Source organism: Sebastes fasciatus, chromosome 13 (genome assembly GCF_043250625.1).
Source record: "Sebastes fasciatus isolate fSebFas1 chromosome 13, fSebFas1.pri, whole genome shotgun sequence".
NCBI lineage: Eukaryota > Metazoa > Chordata > Actinopteri > Perciformes > Sebastidae > Sebastes > Sebastes fasciatus.
In genome coordinates, this window is record NC_133807.1 from 15,063,964 (window position 1) to 15,084,624 (window position 20,661).

Consider the following 20,661-nt stretch of genomic DNA (forward strand, 5'->3'; position numbering starts at 1 on the left):
TTATAGGCCTACTTGTACTTAATCTTTTGATTGAGATATACTTAAGAAAAGTATAATTAAGTATTCTTGCCTCATAGGCCTACAGAAAGGTATACTTGGCTTGTAATTGTGCTTACTTTTTGATAGAGTAGCCTATTAAAGTGTGTGAGTCCTCTTTAAAATGACACACAAGAGTTAACAACAGATATTAGTTGATTAACTGTGTGATTAATTTTATTCCCAACAGCTACAGGCAACATCTTACAGCTATAGATACTGTATATAACTATAGATAGTAGAACAATGCACAGGAGCTGCAGCAGGTGAGCATGAGCAGCAGGAATGGTGAGACTGAACTAAACAGTCGGTTACACAGTCGTATAATTGGAGAACCTGCCATGCTCCTGATCCTGAGTGTCCTGCCAGAACCAGTTACGCTCACATCCTGTGTCTTCTGTTCCACACGGGGATAACCACAACATGACACAACACCCGATATGAATGGGTAGAGTTTGTGCTGATGATATGAAAGGTGATCAAACCGCAGCGTGTGTCCCGAGTGTGGCCGAGCCTGGCCCACTTTGTCCTGCCGCAGTGAGGCGGCCTTTAAATAACTCGCTGGGTGCGAGGTATCAGCCGGGCTCTCTCTGTCCCTATAGCACACTTCACATCCCCATCTGGTCTGCCATCTCAGGACTGAACCCATAACCCATTTACAGGCCTGGCATCATAGTAACAGTACAGTAACAGTAACATAGTCTGGATGTAAAGCTATAACTCAACCACACACAGTCAGGAGCACACACACCCACAACACCTTATATCTAAATATTTTACTCAATGAATAGCTGCTCTGTTTTCTAAACAAGCTGAGTTACTCCTGTTATGAAAAAAGTAGTTCCTAACAAATATGTATACATTAATATAAATAATGTGAAAAATATGTAGTGTGATGTTTGTAGGTAAATGTGTATGCTTGTCCTGAAAAGATTCGACGATACACTAGTCTAACTGCTTTAAGTGAAGATCAAACAACAGTCACACTCTCAAAGTTCAGATATTTATTCCTATTAAAAGTAGAAAACTGATACTCAGACTACCATAGCTGAGCTTCCTTGGAGGCCGTCATGTTGCAGTGTTGCGCACACCTTCCACCCGCGATGGCCTCTTGTGAACATGGATCAGTCCAGTACTGGAACTACTGCCCCTGTCTCTGTCCTGTGGAATAATAACAAACAGAGCAGTGTGGCTAGCTTGTCGTTTATTAGTCTGTTAGTCCTTTGCCTCTGAAATATCTCAACAACCATGCAACCGATGGATTGCCATGAAATTTGTACAGACATTCAAGGTCCCCAGACGATGAAGCCTATACTGACTTGGGTGATCTTCTGACTTTTCTTCTAGCGCCACCATGAGGTTCACATTTTTGTTTTTTAGACTGAGGTATTTAAGCAACTGTTGAATGATTGTAGGGCTGTCCTCGACCAAAGAAATTCTTAACTGACTAACACTTTTACGATTTTGTCGACTAATCGATTTGTTGATTTAATCGACAGATCTGTAAAACTGAGTTTCTCCACAAAGAATCGCACAAAAGCTCCACTTTAAATCCTATGTTTACCGGAGATGTGCTGATAAGTTTCTTGGAAATAAATCATTCAGAATGAAAAAAGCATAAAAAATTACTAATTGACTAAAGAATCTTAGTCGACTGAGAAACAAAACGACTGATTAGTTGACTAATCAACTAAGAGGGGGCAGCCCTAATGGATTGCTATGGAATTTGATACAGATATTCATGGTGTCCACAGGATGAACCCTGATGGTGGAGACCCACCAAATCTGGCCAACAAACAAAAAGACCTGGCAGAACTGGTTCGCTCCGGCCGATGAGCGGTGCTTGGTTTTGGCGTGACTGATCTCAACATGGCTGCCGGGTCACAAACTTTCTCATTTTACAGCTAAACAGTACACAAGATGTGAGGCGAGAAATAGACATTACAGTAACAGAATATTGACTAATATTTGATCAGCGCTGCCTAGTTTGACCGTTTGATTGGAGTTTCTGCCTATTGCCTTGTGATGGATGGACCTCATTTGCATAAAATCTAGGTCATGATTATGCAAATTCAGATACAGCGAATGGTGAGTCAACTGGTCGTGACTAGAAGGTAACACAAATTGCAAAACTCTCACGAGATGGTTAAGGTTAGGCAGGTTTTCGCAATTTGTGGGCTTCTAGACACGACGCAGTCAACATGCGGAGCCGTATCCATCATGCAATGCGCGGCTGGATCTGCTGTCCATAGAAAATGAAAAGGATCCGTTGACGGATTTGGTGGATCTCCAAGTTAATGACTTTGGTGATCCCAGCTTTTCTTCTAGCGCCACCAGCAGGTCACTTATTCTGTGAAATATCTCAACATCTGCTGGATGGATTGGCACAAAATTTGGTACAGACAGTAATGGTCCCCAGACGATGTATCCCAATTGCTTTTGGTGATCCTGACTTTTCAACAGGTGCCATCATTATATCAAAAATTCAGTTTGTGCCTACGTACAGTAGTAGTAGTCTCACACAGCTAGTGTGACTGTAGACTCTGCTGATTCAAAGGAACAACTGCTTATTGGCCCTGTGATACACAAGTTATTCACTGATTCCCTCCTTCACCCAGGCAGGCACGCACACACACACACACACACACACACACACACACACACACACACACTCATAAGACAAATGGGTGATGTTCAGCGAGGAACTGCCTACATGGGCTTTTCAAAGTGTTCAACAGGAGCTGCTTTGCTTTATGAATGAGTCAAATGGAGACCACACCACCCACACTGTGATCTGTTTGGTTTTAGTGAGAAAACAAAGGCAATATAACAGAGTATGATCATGAATTAGAGGTGTGAAATAGACTTCTTTATTGGACCAATGATACCCCCAAATGTGCCAAAAGCGTGTCTTTTTTCTGGCTTTTGTGAAAGAAAGAGAGGCGCTAGAGAAATATCACTCTACACAGCTGTGGTGTTGTCCAGTCTGTAAAGCAATACTCTCACAAAATAAGAAATACTTTCTAGGAATTAACCCAATCAAATCCAGGGAAATCAGTTTAACAATTGTATATATGTTTATGTTCTGGTCATTTCTGGTGTCTAGTCAACATCAGACCTAAACCAATTCAACTCTGAGCGTTGCTGACCAGCGCTGCAGGGTGCAACACTTGGTAGGGGAAGAGCATGTAGTCTCCAAATACCAAATATCTACAGTGACACCGTGAAAGGGAGGGGGAGGACGAGAGCTGAGCAGTGAGCAATAGTTCACTGGATGTGGGATACAGAGTGGGATCTGCAGCAGAACAAGATCACATAGCAGATATACCAAGAAAGTGTGAGACTGTCGACTGCCCATGACTCTAAAATAAGCTGTGAGGGATTGATTTTTTGATTGGATCGGACCCTACAGGCCATGTGAGCACAGACATTTAATCTGGGATAGCTGTGATCAAGTCGTTGTGCTATTTTGAGGGTCAAAATTAGGACTTCAGTGCTTCACTAAAGTCATTTTCCAATTTCTTGTCTGTTTCTGATCAACTGGATATCAATCGAGCAGTAACTTTGGAGGACTTGACAGTAGGAGTGATTGTAATGCTCTGCTTATTGAGTGGAGGAAGAGACACGTTAAATCTAGGAGGCACAGACATGATGTTGCTCTGTGGCCATTTACTTTTCTGCCTCGGGAGGATAGAGTGGTTCTACCCGTAACAGAAGAGAAGAGTTGCCTGAGGAGAAACATGCAGCAGTTTGGCTAAAAGACTGGGAGATCTGGGGAAAAAAAGGAAAGCTGGAACATTTATTGGAAACACTTGCACACAAGGTAAGCTGCTTGTGATTTTAGATTTTAAATATAGTACTGTAGCCAACACCCTCCCAATGAGAGACCTGTGGACTGTCTCTCATTGTTCAATTCAAATGCATTTTCAGTCTCTATGGTGACAAACGTCAGCAGACTCATAGATAATGGACTCATCTCTGCTCCGGCGTTGAGATCACAGCCCAGCAGGCAGAGTGTGGCTCCTGTGAGAGCTGAGGAGCAGTCGCACAGAATATTAGATATTAATATCCTTTGCCTCTTAGCAACTAGAGCATTGAGAAGCAGAAACTACTGCGTAAAACACACACATATCCAAACTGCTTGCCAATTCAGCCTGAAGGTTTGAAACATAGCTCAACTTGAATCCTTGCAGAAAGTTAATATCATCTAATTTATGTTAAATACCTGTTCTGTTGTATGTACAGGGTATTAATGTCTATCTATCTATAGCTATAGTGTCCATAGTGGGAACACCTGCACAGCAGTGTCCTTTGGGACCCCAGTTAGAAGTTTGAAATCCCAGTTGCTTTCTAACTACACACTCTTAAAGTGTTGAGGTACCCAACCAGTCATATATCCTAAAAGACCATATAAATCTAAATCAACCATGATCTAAATGATCAACATGTTTCAGCCAGTTGCTGACCAACATGTCACCTTAAGTGTTGACCCGCGGATGAATTGCTTTCATCTGGGTCCCTAGAGTCTGCAGTGTGATGGTGTGACAGTGTCTTATTTTATGACTTGAAATGAGTGAAGGTCCATCAGTGTCAGTGAATTAAACCTATATTTATAAAATGATCATATAAAGAATCAGAGCAGCTGCAGCTGAACATCCATAAAGTAAGTGACACGAATATCACTCAGTGCTGAAGACTAAAACTAGATCTAGAACTAAATTTACTGCCGCATGTCTTTGGTCCAAATGCAGGTATTTGAAATGATATACACTGGATGGACTTTTGTGAAGTTTTGTAGACATTTGTGGTTCCCAGAGGATGTATCCTAATGACTTTGGTGTTCCCTGACTTTTCCTCAAGCAACACTAGGTTGAAATGTGTGGTATTGAGTGAAATGTGTGAAATGAACGAAATATTCAAGATGGCGTCGTACCATGGCGTCTTGCTACGAGCTGCTATCACCTTGTTGTTTCTTGGTGTGTTGTATGTACACAAAGGATGAGAGAGCCGGGGCACAAGCATTTCACTGTACTTATACTGTACATGGGATAATAATCTTGAACTTGAACTTGAACTACTCAACAAGTTGTGTTCTGAGGTTGAGGTTCTAGCGCCATCATTAGGTCAACATTTCGTCTTTACTCTTAGTTTATGACCAAATAAGCGACCTACAAAACTTATAATACAGGCCTTTCTCACAACAGACATCTTGACATATATCCGGATCAAAATATTAAGTACAAGAAGGCCTATAAGCCAAGTACACTTAGACTTTTCTGTATACTTGTCTGTATAAGCCAAGTATACTTAGACTTTTCTGTATACTTGTCAGTATAAGCCAAGTATACTTATGTATACTTTTGTTAAGTATATGACTGATAAGTACATACAAAATAAACTGAAAATATGCTATCTTATTTTAAGTTTAAAAGAAGTATACTAATAGTACACTTGAATAAACTTCTTTTTGGTAAGGGAATTTTCATAGTAGGAAAAGCACAGGTGTTACTAATACATTAACGATGGCTCTGCTCTATTCAAGTGTTCCAGTGAAGGTGACAGTGAGCCAACATGCACGATACCAGGAACCTGAAATCAGCAGCTAAATGGAATTCAGCCATCGTTAATATCATATTGCACGCCTGTGATAGGCATGAAAAAAGCCTATTCCCATAAGTGTCAGCTGTGCTAATTACCAAATATTAGCATGCTAACATGCTAAACTAAGGCGGTGAACATGGTAAACATTATAGCCTACCTGCTAAACATTGCAAGCATGTTAGCATGTTGACATTAGCATTTAGCTCACAGCACTACTGTACCCAAGTACAGCCTCATAGAGCTGCTAGCATGGCTGTAGACGCTTGTTTGTCACTTAGGTGACTAATCTAGACTAAGACATTAATAGGTTGAGTCCAAAATATTCGAGCAGAAGGCCTATGAACCAGTTGCTGATAATGCCCTGGGATCACAGTTGTCGGGTGTAATGTGTTTCCGTGTCAAACAGGATGTTCAGAAGGATTTTGATTGAATTTTCTGTATAATACTTTAACTAACAATGCAGGCTTTGAAAACTTAATGGCACACTATTTGCTGGAATTCATGTGACCAATTTTATTTCTAGGACAGCAAATCCAGCACAAGCTTGATGTGCTGAAAGCTGCAGTTGCACAGGATAAAGTTCCCCTTTTTTTTAAATATTTTTTTCCATTAATGTGCCCTGAAGTGATTCCATATCGATTCCTACCGTCAAACCATTTGTATGAGGCTGTCTCTTCTATGATACCCACTTTTCTGCCCCGTCGTCTTCGGCCCATATTATTTTCCAGTTCAGCCTCACAGGGGAATCACACAGCCTCATCACAGTACTCCAGTGACTCTAATAGTTGTGCCAGCTGGAGGAAACAGAATATACGTCATATGAAATGGCAGGGCATTGGATTAGCCGGCTATTTCTGTACCTTGTTGATCAGAAAAACATGTATTGTATACACCAGAGTATTTCCAATAGAGCAGCGGGGAGAGAGAGGTAGGACAGAAAATCAAATGTCTGAGAGGATATATTACAAATGAAATCTGTTTGAAAATCAATGTGTAATAGTATCATTTCCATGTTTGTCCTAAATTGTGCAGCATAAATGAAGCATATAAACAGCTTCATAACACATGTTACTCTCATCAATGACATTTTGCCTATATTGAAAGGAAAAACAATCAAAAGAGGTGTTACTAAATCAACAGTGAAAAACTATTATGTGAAAATACAACAGGTTTTGGTTGGGAAAGCTTTGTAAACCAGCAGCTATTATTAGGAACCAGCTCCTAAAACTATCTGACAGTGGGCGACTCCTTAGAGAAGTCCAGATATTTTTAAGTACATAACAGAAGTATGTCCTAAACAAGTAGGAGCAGTAGTAGTCAAAATACAAAATACATTGTGACTAGTAAAAACGTTATTACGGATATCCACAATTGTCATTATTTCTAAGAAACGCAATTTCATATATCTACAATTAGAACTAGAATGGCACTCGGAGAGCGCATACCTCCGCCAAGGGGCGTGACTTTAAAAACAGATCACAGCTGGCGGTACCGTGAGGTGGTCGGCTTATTATTAACACGGTGTGTTTCCATGTAACGTATCGGCGGATGCCTCTCTCATTCAGCAGCCTCGTTATGTCTGTATAACGTTACACTACGTTGTCTCTCATCCCGTCATCTACCGCTTTTTTCTTTCTGAAATGGGAGTTTTTAAGCTGTATCTTTAAATTATAGAACAATTACAATCAGTAGATATCTTAAAATACAATTTCTACAAGTAATAATGTTACCTTTAATTACCATTTTGACTAGGACAAAAGCTTTTATGGATATCTAAAATGTAATTACAGATAGGAGTGTGATTTAAATGTTAAAACGGTTTGCCATATTATAGTCAATGAAGTGCTGGAACAATGATAGTGATGATATTCTTAAACTGTGCAGAAAAACTCACATTTATCTCACATTGAAGCTACTTACGGGGGAATTTAAGTGGAAATGTACATCATGTTCATTGGCTTTGTCCAATGTCTTCGATGTGCGATGTTTCTGCTGAGGGGAAGCAGCAACATGTTGTTAATGTATTGCAAAACATTACTGTATGCTTAATTTTCTGTTTAAACAAAGGTGAATGCATTCATGTTCCACTTGTCAGGTGATATCTATTCACTTTACAACATTACATTGTGGGCAGATAATAGATAATGTTGTATACTAATATTTTACCTGTCCTTCTTTTACAGGAAATTGCTTTTGTGGCTCACCTCTCATTTCCAGTTGAGTCTGTTTTAGACGGCGCTGTGCACCTACTGTGAGCCCGGTCAGTGTTGTATGAGCCGGGCTGCCCCACTGAGGCATGAGTGTGGGAAGGGCCCACCACCACAGCTTCGTGTCCTGTGAAGAAGAAGGCCTGAGACTAAGTACCATGCCTGCTGTGGGCAGTTTCGGCAATGGCAAGATTCACACGAGACGCAAATACCACAGCCGATTCGTCAGCAAGGCTGGCCAATGCAACATCCATTTCTCAAACATGGACGAGAAGTCACAGCGGTACATATCGGACATTTTCACAACGTGCGTGGACGTCCGCTGGCGATACATGTTCCTGCTATTCAGCCTGGTGTTTGTGGTGTCCTGGCTAACATTCGGCCTGGCGTACTGGGTCATCGCCCTCCTGCACGGCGACATGGAACATTCCGAAGGGGACGACGGCTTTGTTCCTTGTGTCACGGCGGTCAACACCTTTGTGGCAGCTTTCCTGTTCTCCGTTGAGACCCAGACAACCATTGGGTATGGCGCTCGTTGTGTGACGGAGGAATGCCCGGTTGCTGTCTTCATGGTGGTCTTTCAGTCAATCATGGGCTGCATCATCGATGCTTTCATGATTGGCGCCATCATGGCCAAGATGGCAAGGCCCAAAAAGCGTGCGGAGACTCTATTGTTCAGCCATAACGCAGTCATCGCTTTGCGTGATGGGAAACTGTGCTTCATGTTTAGGGTTGCTAATCTAAGGAAGAGCCACATAGTGGAAGCTCATGTGCGAGCCCAACTCGTCAAGCCCCGCTACACGGAGGAAGGCGAATACATCCCCTTGGATCAGCTTGACATGAACGTAGGCTACGATAATGGCACAGACCGCCTGTTTCTGGTTGCACCCCTCACTGTCATACATGAGATTGATGAAGAAAGTCCACTGTTTGGCATCAGCAAGCAAGATCTCGAAGCATCTGACTTTGAGATAGTGATTATACTTGAAGGGTTGGTGGAGGCCACGGCCATGACGACGCAGGCGCGCAGCTCTTACCTGCCATCAGAGATCCTGTGGGGTCACCGCTTTGAGCCCGTCATCTTCGAGGAGAAGAGCCAGTACAGGATAGATTACGCCTACTTTCACAAAACATTCGAGGTACCATCCACCCCCAGATGCAGCGCCAAGGACATGGAGGAGAGAAAGTTCCCAACATCTGGCGCCAACTCCTTCTGCTATGAGAACGAACTGGCCTTCATCAGCAGGGATGAGGAGGAGGAGGGAGGTGTGGAGAAAGAGGGAGAGAGGAAGGGTTCACCAGAACAGGCCACTCCTGGACGTGATCAAAAGTCCTCCCGTAAAGAATCTGAGATTTAACCATTTGTTTTTAGATGCAGAGCAATGGCAGCGCCGTGGGAAGAGCCCTATGACTGTCACTCCATTGACATGAGGATACCAGTAAAGGTGGAGAAAGGGCAGCAGGCCAAGGATGAAACTCATCACGTTTCTCATTGGATTAACTCTTCTGCCTCCCTGAGGTGGTTATGGAGCTTTTCCAAATGCAAACAAAACTGTCATGTGTCAATTTGCAGATGATCCTAGTAATAAAGTGCATGACAATAGCATAGTTTTCTATGGATATTTTGAGAAATGTTTCATAGTTTTGGTGGAACTATCAAATATATGATTTGCAACTGAGTGTGGAGTGAAACTGACACTTTGCAGATGATGTTTAGAAAACTAAACCTTGGGAATATTTCTCCAGATTCATTTGGTAAAAACAGGTGTAGATCAACAGTGGATTTTAATCTTAATGATATAACTTATGTGAACATAAGACTCTAAATATTCTACATTATACAATGTCAATGGATGACTTGGTTAGTAGGCATACATACAACTGATATACATACATATATCATTTAAGTATGGGAGTATGGGAGTATGGGAGGTAGAATTTTAAATATTTCCATCACAAAAAGGGACAACATTGTCATTTATGCATACTGACAGGAAACTATTCATCTCTGTCTTCACATTTCAACCATAGGGAAACATTCAACCTGAGTAGATGTTAAATATGTTATTTCTTTCTCAACTGTTTACCAGAAACATTGTGGCTTTGCAAGAACACGTCACTGACTGATGAGCGTTTGCTAAGCCTTGCTCCCCTTGGTTACTGTTGCTACGCCTGTCAAACTTCCTGTTGGAAACATAAGCGGTTTACAATAATAATCAAGGGTCAATTACTAGCTTATTAAGCTAACCTTTCCTTTATGAGTTGGTTGCATGGATGTATTATTAGAACTGGATACCGGACCCCAAGATGGTATCTATTCATTCCAATGAGAATTACTCACCTGGCGCATACGCCAAAAATGTTTTCTTTCTGTTTTTTTGTCATTTTGGTCTGATAACGCTTATTATATTTATAATATTTTAATGTTCAACATAGGCCATTTCGGTCAAATATGACAATGAAATAGAAATAATTTAGTTTTATTTTTTAGGTGTACGTTTTACTGGTGTCCAGTAGTCACTTTTAGTCGAAAATGGCGGAAGCATAGCTTTGCTGCTGGGCGTTGACGTTACAATGGAACGATAAATTGACTTTCACTTCTTGTAGTATTTCTCCTGTTGGCCCGCAAGCTCCCGCTCGGCCCCTAGACTTTACATTCTGATGACGTCACAGATTTTTTAATCGCTTTTCTCGGCTCGAAGAAAGTTTTACAAGTATAAAACCTCCATGGATCAAAAAATAAGAATAGAAAGAGTCATAATCGACCTTGTTTGCAGTTTAAGATGTCTTTACGTCTCTTTTACGATGGTGGTCTATGGGGAAATGCTTTTTGGGCCTTGGGGGGATTTTTCCACTGGAAAAGAATTGGAAGCAAGGCTGAGCAGCGGCACCGTATCCAGGTCTTATTATACATCCATGGTTAGTTGCAAAGGCCAACTCTAATGTTTGAAGCTGACTTTTTTTTTTTTTTTTTAAATGAGAAAGGGGTCTCAAATATGCACTTGCAGCCACATCATGATGTCATACTAAGAAGCTAAAGCTAACAGGTCACAGACAAAACATCCTCACCAGTTGATGATCCATGCAGAAATCATGGAAATAAAGAAACAGCATTGTTCTTGTATTTCAGTATAGAGATAGTTAGTATTAACTATGATGTGGAAGTCAGATATGTAAGATCAGACTGTTATTTCATTCTAACATAACCCTGTTTAGCTTAGTATTATTTAGTTTGTACAATTACACGTGTTTTTACCCTGCCATGACATGTAAAATGGCTGCTTTTAAAGGGCTTATTGCAGCGTTTAGCAAATGGTCAATTGAAATTAATTTGTCAATTCTTCTTAGATGCAATATTTATTCTAAAGGGAAATATAAATACAGCTGTGCACTGATATATTTGACAGATGAGACCCTTTCTCTTTATACGTGTGCTGCTGCAGGTCAAAAAGCCGTCATCATGACCTATTTACATCTACAAAAATACAAAATTAGAAATAAACAAAGACAAATAACAAGGACCTCAAAGTCCAGCCTTTTCTGTAACCTCAGGACATAAAAACAGAGTAGGAGAATCTAACTGTATACCCCTATTGGAAATCAAATACTTGACATATAATTTTTGACAGGCAAGAGTCTAATTAAAGCAATCTGAAATGAAGCCCTGTCACATTCATGACTCGTGGGAGACAGAGTGGAGTAATACTTTATCACATCTGTGCTCTAGCCTATATTAACATTATTAGATTTGTCACATACATACAGGTTCATACGAGAAATTTGCATTTGACCCATCTTTAGGAGCAGTGGGCTGCTGTAAAGTGCCCGAAGAATGAAGTTAAAAGGCCGAATCCAAAAAACACAAATATTGACCAAAGGGAAGTCCTGACACACAACACAAAATACAGCACTGAGAAAATCTCTTCAAGTGCTTGAATGTCCAACATATTAATGACACTTGAATGTTTCAGATGTTCATCATGGGACATGTTTTCTCACATTTACATGTTCTGTTGTGAAAAAATGTATTTTTGTGATGTTTTAACAAGCTCTATCTCAGATTTAGATGCATTGTAGTGTCAACATTATGTCATAATAAATATATCAGGTAATAGTCCAATTGATCTAACAATTTAAAGGAACAGTGTGTAACATTTCGAGGGATCTATTTTCAGAAATGGAATATATTCATATGTTTTCATTAGTGTATAATCCCTGAAACTAGGAATCATTGTGTTTTTGTTTGCTGAGAATAAGCCGTTTATATCTACATAGGGAGCAGATCCTCTCCACAGAGTCCACCAATGTTTCTACAGTAGCCCAGAATGGACAAACCAAACACTGGCTCTAGAGAGAGCATTTCATGTTTTTACCCGACAAACCACCGTTGTTCTCCGACATGCTTGTGAAACTGTGGTAGCGTGAGCTGTAGAGTGCAAAACCGTGGTACCGCCAGCTGCCGTCTGACTTCCGTTGCTCCTAAAGTAGTGTTATTATGGTAAGGATGGCCTTTGAGTGAGGCGAACAGCGTTACCATGGTTTTGCACTTGGCAGCTCGTGTTACCGCAGTCTTGGAAAGGGAGGAGTGAGCGGAGGGGGACTCAGTTGGTTGCAATCTGCAACCACACCATTATGCTGCCAAATCCTGCACACTGTACCTTTAAAAAGTAAACCATGCGACAGATGATGAAAAGTGAATTTGAAGAAGTATGAAATGAGTTTGAAGGTTACGTCTCAATAAATTAAAAAAAATGTATACCTGGAAATCTGTTCAAACAAATCAAACCAAACCCTGAGAAAACTCTTTGGTATAATATTAATGTGAAAAACAGCAGCCTAGCAGGTATTTAAGAAACATCATAATGATGTGTGTGATACAGACACTCTGACCTGCTCATGTTGTGACGGATCACAAACTACAAATACATTTGCTTTTTGGTGAAATAACCGACCTCCAAAAGAAACCTTGGAGAGATGTATTTTATAATAATAATAATAATATATTTGATTTATGTAGCGCTTTTCAGTGATCTCAAAGACGCTTAACATAGTGCTTAGCATATATTTCAATTTGGTACTAGTATTGAATCCACTGTCATATAACGGTTTATATTGTTTGCTATGCCAGGGGCATTAGTCTCTTTCTTTCTTTTATTATTAATGGGACAACAAGTAATGAAGACAGTAGGTCAGACTGTGTACCACTCCTTCACTTATCCCTGGTGAGATGAATTAGTTTCCCCTCCAACTAAAACCTCCATGTGGGTTAACTACACCTGACTGCCATTTCAGCAAATTTCAACACATTTGTATATTTATATCTATTTATAACTTGTGCTGAATATGTCAGGATGGGCTTGCTCCAGAAAACAAATGGTGGTTCCTCTGCCATTTGAACCAAGAGCAGCGAGAGCCAAGGACTTCCTGCATGTATAGTGAAAGGGAAGAACTCTAATTTGTACATTTGTCAGGCTGATATTGTAAATACATATTGTTATTTTTGGTTTTATGATGTTTCTGGCTGAATAGACAATAAGAAGGGTGGAGTCAGGTAAAATGGAACACATTTTTGGTAAATGATTTATAAGGCCATCAAATAAGCTATGTATGAGATCTAATGATATTTTTATAAATAAGCATTGGTCTCTAAATATCTATTTGTTAAAAAAATATGAAAAAGTATAACTGTTTTATATTTATGAGAGCTAGAGTATCAATTTCTCTGACATGCTTTATGTAACACTATGCCCTGATAGGGGGACCCGGTGACCCACTTTACGAGGGACTGCACAGCATTTATATCCCTTGTCCCACAAGTCCCACATATTGAGATGATGTCCCACATTTTCATTGGCTCTAGTTTTCAAAAGTCAAACCACTGCAGGACAGATGCTGTGCTTGCTGTCAAATTGCGCACACGTGGGTCAAGTGCAGGTTGACCTTTCACCGTCTTTGCTACGCTATGCCCAACGGAGAAAAATGTGAGTCACCGCAAAATCACATCTATGCAGATTAGGTGGAATATGATGTAAACTTCCACAAAGAAAAGGAAGTGCAGCTACAACTGAGACTGTGAAACTACTTATAAGTATTTATAAGCCGGCGGAAGAAGATTCTCCGAGTTTTTTTTTTGTGAAATGAAGTGTTATTTTGTAATTTCCCACAAAGAAATACGACATGAAGCGACACAGTTCATGTGAGTTTCACAAGAAACATGCAGCTCAAAAAGAGACGTGATCTATGGATGCATTCGGGCAAAGCATAGAGATGTTACAAGATAAGGGGCAGAGTAGAAATGTTTATTATTTAAGTTAGATAGACATTATATCAAAATTGTAGACTACCTCTCAGCCTTGCTTGTCCCACATTGTCCCACACAAACATACACTTTGTCCCACATTTGGTTTGTTGGGATCTGGTCACCCTATGCGCTGCCCATATTAGCAACCTCAGACCAATCAAAACTATTGTTACATGTCAACTTGTGTCGTAGCAACGATGCAAGATCGGTTATTGTGATTGGCTGTAACATTTTAAAGGGCTATGATGATCCAACCTTATCTGGCCCGATTAACCTGATGGCCCATTTTACCTGACTCCACCCTAATGATACATTATTTTAAAAAAGTCAGTGTTATTATCTAACGTTTCTTGATCAAAGCAAGAAATACTCTCTTTGCTTGATGGACTGAAATCTACTGAATTGAACGACCTCTTCTTGTCTTCCACTAAATGCATTTGAAGCAATCTTGACTCTGAGTTGCACTTTGTTTTCTCCTCACAGGGTTTTAGTTTGTTGCGTGAGACAACAATATATAATTTGACAGACAACTAATATATCCAAAAAATCTCCTGTTGATTACCACAATAAAATATATCTCACAAAGCCAACCGTTTTCTTTTTCCTTCATTGTAGACGGACACAAAGTGCGGGTATTATTTTACATTAAGCATCTGCCGAACGCAGTTGTTGTCGAGTTATAACAAATAAGTGCAGCGGGGAGGGAAAGTGTGAGCTGTTTGATAAACACGGATCTGGAATGGACTGTAATTTATGGGTGTGATTTGGGGGGACGGTATCCGGTTGGGGTCAGAGGTTTCTTCTTTCACTCTTACACAACCAATCAGGCATGTCTTTGCATATGTGCAGACAAGACTTGGCAGTCCCGCTTGATTTCACTGTCCTGTGACCTTGAACACTGGAAAAGAGATCTCATGCACACAAACACACACAGCCACATCTAGCTATATCAGATGACAGTTTTAGTTGATTTAAAAACACATAATCAATAACTGGAATACTTCGCCAGAACAATTACAAAGGCATAATCACAGTTTTTACTGATGGGAAGAGCTTAGAAGTCCTGTAAAATGTGCAAATATAAGTAGAATATCATTGTGTCAACGTGTTGGTGGTACGTTTATCCATCCATTACCATTTAATACGACCTGTCAGCTAAAGAGCTAAAGAGTGGGTGTGTGACATATTAAACTGGCATCAAGTCCCATCACAGTGACATTTAACAGAATAAACTGTTCTTTCAGGCATTTAACTTCCAGGAAGTTATCTTGAGCGCCAAATGAAAGTCTAATTTCTTCTTTCTGTATCCTCTGAGAGGTGCCTGCATGATGGAAGGAGCTCTGAGAATAAACTGGGATGCTTCCCACCCACTCGGCAGTGTTGGAGGATGAAGGAGCCGTGGAGGGTCACTCTTCCAGCATGCAGAGTGGGTTGTTGAAAGGCAAATTTGGCCCTAATTGCAGCAGTTCTATTCTTTGCTGGTTTCCCTCAGCTGCCAGAGGGAGGTGGAGGGTGGAAAAAAAGTAACATGATGCAACAGCTGCACTTCCTCTCCTTAAAGGTTCTCTGATATCCAGAGCATTAAAGGACCAATATGTAATAAATCATAAAATGACCATGACATGTCATCAGAGATTAAGGAAATATTCTGAATTGAAATACTGGTTTCTCCGACAACAATGCTACAGCCAGTATGTTCTCCTTTGAACTTTCCAGTCCGGTCCGTATCGTCTGTTTTTGTTTTGGCCGGTGTGATCCCGTCCACTGCCCATTTCAACACCCTGTTGCCTCGTATGAAACAAACTGGCGTACAAACAGCCTTCTGCAGCCACGTGAGCAAGCAAACCAACTGGATCAACAGAGATGACGTTAGCTTTAGATTCTGCTCAACCTGAAAAGCTTCTGCACATCTCTCTGTGGTCCGTGTGCAGCTGGGTTAACAAGGCAGCGAGTATTTGAGACACACAGCCGGTGAAGTGATTCCTACTGCTGCTCTTAGTCATGTCGTGTCTAGAAGGTAACCCTCAAATTGCGAAAATTTGCGCTATCAGTCACACCAGAGGAGCGGACGGGCCACAGCTCCGATGTTTTGAATTTGGACTGCTGTTACCTGTTTTAAATGCTAACTATCAGTGCTACATATTGCTCCTTTAATATAGCAAACAACTATTTGCAATGTAAAGATATAGAGGAGTAATGTTGTCGTTGAGTAATGTCCTCTAATTGCGCAGAGAATTAAGACACTTTCCCGCTGTGTTTGTTGTAATCCGAGTTTCTCTGTGCTTTGTTGACAACGCCGGGCCGGCTGCTTTCAGTGCATGCTTGTGCATGTGAACGTGCCCAACTGGCTAGCCCATGGCCGTTCATATGGCGGCTACAGTTGATAACACCATCCCGAGCAACGGCGCCGTCATGCACCCACCCTACGATTCCCCTTCAGTTTAACACTGTTAGCTCTGTCAGCGGTGTTGCCTCTGTTTTCACTGCTAGCGCTGTTAGCAGCGTTGGCTGCGAGCTGCCGGCTCAGCTGTTGCCATGTTGAGAGCCGCGTGGAGGCAATAGAAATGCTCCCAATTTTGCATTTAGCACATTTAAGCCAAGACTCCAGACATTTAAGACCTGAATAATATTGTTCCTGCATTTGCTATTAACTATCAATTCTGACATTTCAACTTTGCCACTTTGGAGCTACTTTATGCTACTAATGGATGACAAACTTGCATATCTGAAGTTTAAATATTTTAGGGCAGTAAAAGCGTTGTGTCTGATTTGACTTATTTACTCACTGGAGTTTTAGAATTGATTGATTGATTGATGAAAACATGAACATCAATAAATATGTATCTTCAGTCAGGAACAATGGACCAAAAACCCCAAAAGCTCCCAAAGCAAAGTCTTTTTCAACGGGTTGATTGCTCTCTCTGTCATAAAAGATGCTGATGAAAAGCTGTAGATGTCTTTCTGCTGCAGTTTTAACATACCTTGGCTATTGCTTAATACAGTCTTAATGATCTGTTGTGGTTAATTATTGTCATGGATAAGCTAAAAACAAATGTCAAATGTTTTGGGTGCTCTTTGGCTTGATGTGTTTCTTATGTAACCATCCATCGAGGCAAGACTCTAAAGAGGTTTTGGTCAGAGTCAGTCAGTGTGTTGGGAGCATCCATGTTGAAGATTGACTGGAAATAAGCCTTACATCTTGTCGTCCTTGGCGCGGGGACGTGACATCTCATCAGGACAGATCAAGTCAAGGAAACCCTTCATAGCATCTTTGTAATATCATATTGCACTTTCCCACAGCAATATCAGATAGCCGAGGCAGAGTCGTGTTATTCTTTAGAGGGGTGTGGACAGCTTAAAGGTTAGAGACGTGAACTCGTGAATGGAATCGCTGGTCGGAAAAACCCGCCCTTACTGGGAAAATGTGACAGAGGAAATTGGTTTTAGAAATCAGGGTGGATTAGACTGTAATTTAAACTACCGATTAACTGCCCCAAGTGAAGCTACGCAAAGGAGACAGTGTGAATTTTCTTTACTTTCAAAAACAGAAGAAAAATCAATATACAAATGTACAGACAAATGTTGTCTGTTTGTACACAGCAGTTATATTCAGCATGAAGTATTCTATAATAATAAAAAATAATAGAATATAAATAACATAATATAAATATTTTAATTGTTAACACACTATGATGTAGTCATAAGCAGATAGACAGACATTGTAAACGTTAATAATAGTGTATTTCTCAACAATTATGATATATATAACAGGATTAATAACACAGTATAACATAGCAGTAATCATATGATATGATGTATTATTACACACATTAACAAATACTTACAGTGTACAAAATTATTAACTGTTTATACATGTGCACAAATCACTCCAAGGCTTTAAAACTATTTATAAATGTACACTTACTAGATTTTTCAAGGTTAAATCAGACGCATCCCATGGCCTTCATTAGCTTAAGGAGTGTGCTGAGTTGTAACGGAGAGTATTGTATTAGGTATTTATGAATAAATAGATACTTCAGAAAGTTATATGATTAATAGAATAAATAGATATGACAAATAGATAAGAAAAATATAAGAAAAAATTATATTTTGTATCACCACAGCTGTGCTATACTTTATTAATCAGAAAAAACTAAGTACATTTACTCAAGTACTGTACTTAAGTTAACAATATTGAGGTATTTACAAAAGTATTTTCATTTTCTGCAATTTTATATTTCCACTCCACTTAATCTCAAGATCACCCAGATTTATTTAATGATCCTGATCGGAATATAAAATCGGTATCAGTATATTATATTGGTATAGTAAAATGCTGCTTAAGCCATGATGCATCATTATTAATAATCTAACAATGGAATTTGTAATAATATATCGTTTAGAGGGGCTATATTTCTGCATAAAAAGTACTTATTTTTGATACTTTAAGTACATTTTGCTGATGATAGATATTCACTTTTGAATGAAGGATTTTTCTCGTAGTTTAATACATTTGCAATGTTGTACTATATAAAGGATCTTTACACTTCTTCCACCATGTATCATATTGCCAATCATTATCTCTTAGAGATGCTTCACAGGAGGAAATATAGTTGTTAACAAATATATTAACCCTTAAAAAGGTCCTTATAATGGCTTACAACTACATTGTAGTGTGTTATAAACCATTAATTGTATATATATATTGTATATAAATCAGGGTTAAATTCAAGTGTTACCTCATCTTCTATTATTCAGGCAATCAAACTAATTATGTTGGAAGCAGTAATGTATCTCATGCCTCTGATGTATCTGCACACTGTGAGGTTGTCAACAACATTTGTCTTGACCTGATTCAGCAAACATCAGTCACGGTGAACGCTGGTTGAATCACATTTACTGTACCAGCACTCTTCTTGAGAGACAGTTAAAGCCAGTCTCTCTGACCACTGGTATATCCTGGTGTTTACTGTCCGGTCATCTATCTCTTCAAGTTATTTTGCTTATGGAGACATTCATCGTCCAGCTGAGCACATCAATCTGGACTCCTGCAGACGTACAGTATTTGATTACAGCAACAGGCTGATTAGATTACAGGAGGCACTGACTCAAACTCCTACAGCAGATACAGAGCAACACCGGAGAACGTCCTGCTTGGCATGAACGAGCAGAGATGACACCAAGTATTCATCAACAGGGTCAGCCTGGATTATCACACTGAAATGATCTGCTAAAAGGACGCTATACCTTCAAAAACTATTAGGATCTCCAATGTCAACAATGTGCTTGAGCATTATTTCTCTCTCAGGCTGATGCTTATGGAAGACAGAACCTGCCAAAATAAATAAATAAATAAATGACTTGATAAATGAATAAATATATCATTAAATTTACCTAAAATAATATTAAAAATAAATGTAGGTATAATTAATTGATTAAATGTGACATAAATTTATATTTCTGTTTCCAATTTGCTTCTTTATTTATTTATTTACCTTAGTATTAATTCCCCTATCTATCTACTCTTCTATTTAATTTTCCCCTTTATTTATTTATTTATTTACTTTAATTGATTTTTTAAATCTATTTATTTTAATTGATTTTCAAATGTATTGTCATGTCTCGTCCTGCTCCTTAGGTTATGTGTTTTATTGTTTACTATATTCAGTTATCATTTCCTGTTTTATTTTGTGTTACTTGCTTCTTCCGTTTCAGAAACTTCACTTCCTGCTCTCGTGTGTGATTACCTGCCCCCGTGTTATTGCACCTGCCTTGTTTTGAGTCATGCGTTTGAGTCCTACCTTTTTCTTTGTGGGTTTACAAGTTGTAATTTATTCATTATGTATTCATTTCTGCATGATTTCCCTTTGCATTTCCCCCTGTGTATTTCCCAGAACTTATTTATTTCTGTATTCTTTTCTTTACACATTTCTTTATGCATTCTCCTCCACAGATGCTGTTTGTCTCCATCTAATGGAGATGTTGTGTTTGGTCGCAATTCTCATTGGTGAAGTTGGAGGATTGAATCGTTTTCACTGAATATTTACTTTTTAATTGTATTTAATTTCACTGAAAAGAGCTGTACATGGATCAAAGGACAGTGTGTAGGGGTGTCGAAACAAAACTATATTTAATTTTAACAGAAGTTGCCTTTCATGGTGCTCACGTTTATCAAGTATTTTGTTATTCGTGCTCTACTTGGTATGCTGTTTAAGCAAATCTTTTTTTTTATGAACATGGAACAGGTGAGGACTGGGACATCACAGTATAATCAAACATTGAAAAAATAAGGAAATAAAAAGAGAGGCACAGGTACAGTTCAAAATGCACATAAGAGTTCAGGCACAGGAGAGAGTCTAGATTATAACTATCCCATTTGTCCCAGTATTTATCCCCCTTCTCCTTTTGAAGTCAAAGAGTGAAAAGTCATGTTCTCCATTAAGCGGATAGAGTTGATTATGTTGGTAAGAAGGGCCATGGAGGGAGGATTCCTCTGGAGCCAGCATTTTGTAATAG

The 20,661-nt window shown here is 39.5% G+C and overlaps 1 protein-coding gene across 1 annotated transcript; it reads left to right on the forward strand.

Moving 5' to 3' along the window:
- The first annotated feature begins 3,322 nt into the window (after positions 1-3,322).
- kcnj12b (potassium inwardly rectifying channel subfamily J member 12b) lies at positions 3,323-12,839 on the forward strand. Its single transcript, XM_074655707.1, has 2 exons — positions 3,323-3,859; positions 7,821-12,839. Exon 2 carries the CDS (start codon positions 7,934-7,936, stop codon positions 9,200-9,202), a length of 1,269 nt encoding a protein of 422 aa, XP_074511808.1. The 5' UTR covers positions 3,323-3,859; positions 7,821-7,933; the 3' UTR covers positions 9,203-12,839.
- The last annotated feature ends 7,822 nt before the right edge of the window (positions 12,840-20,661 follow it).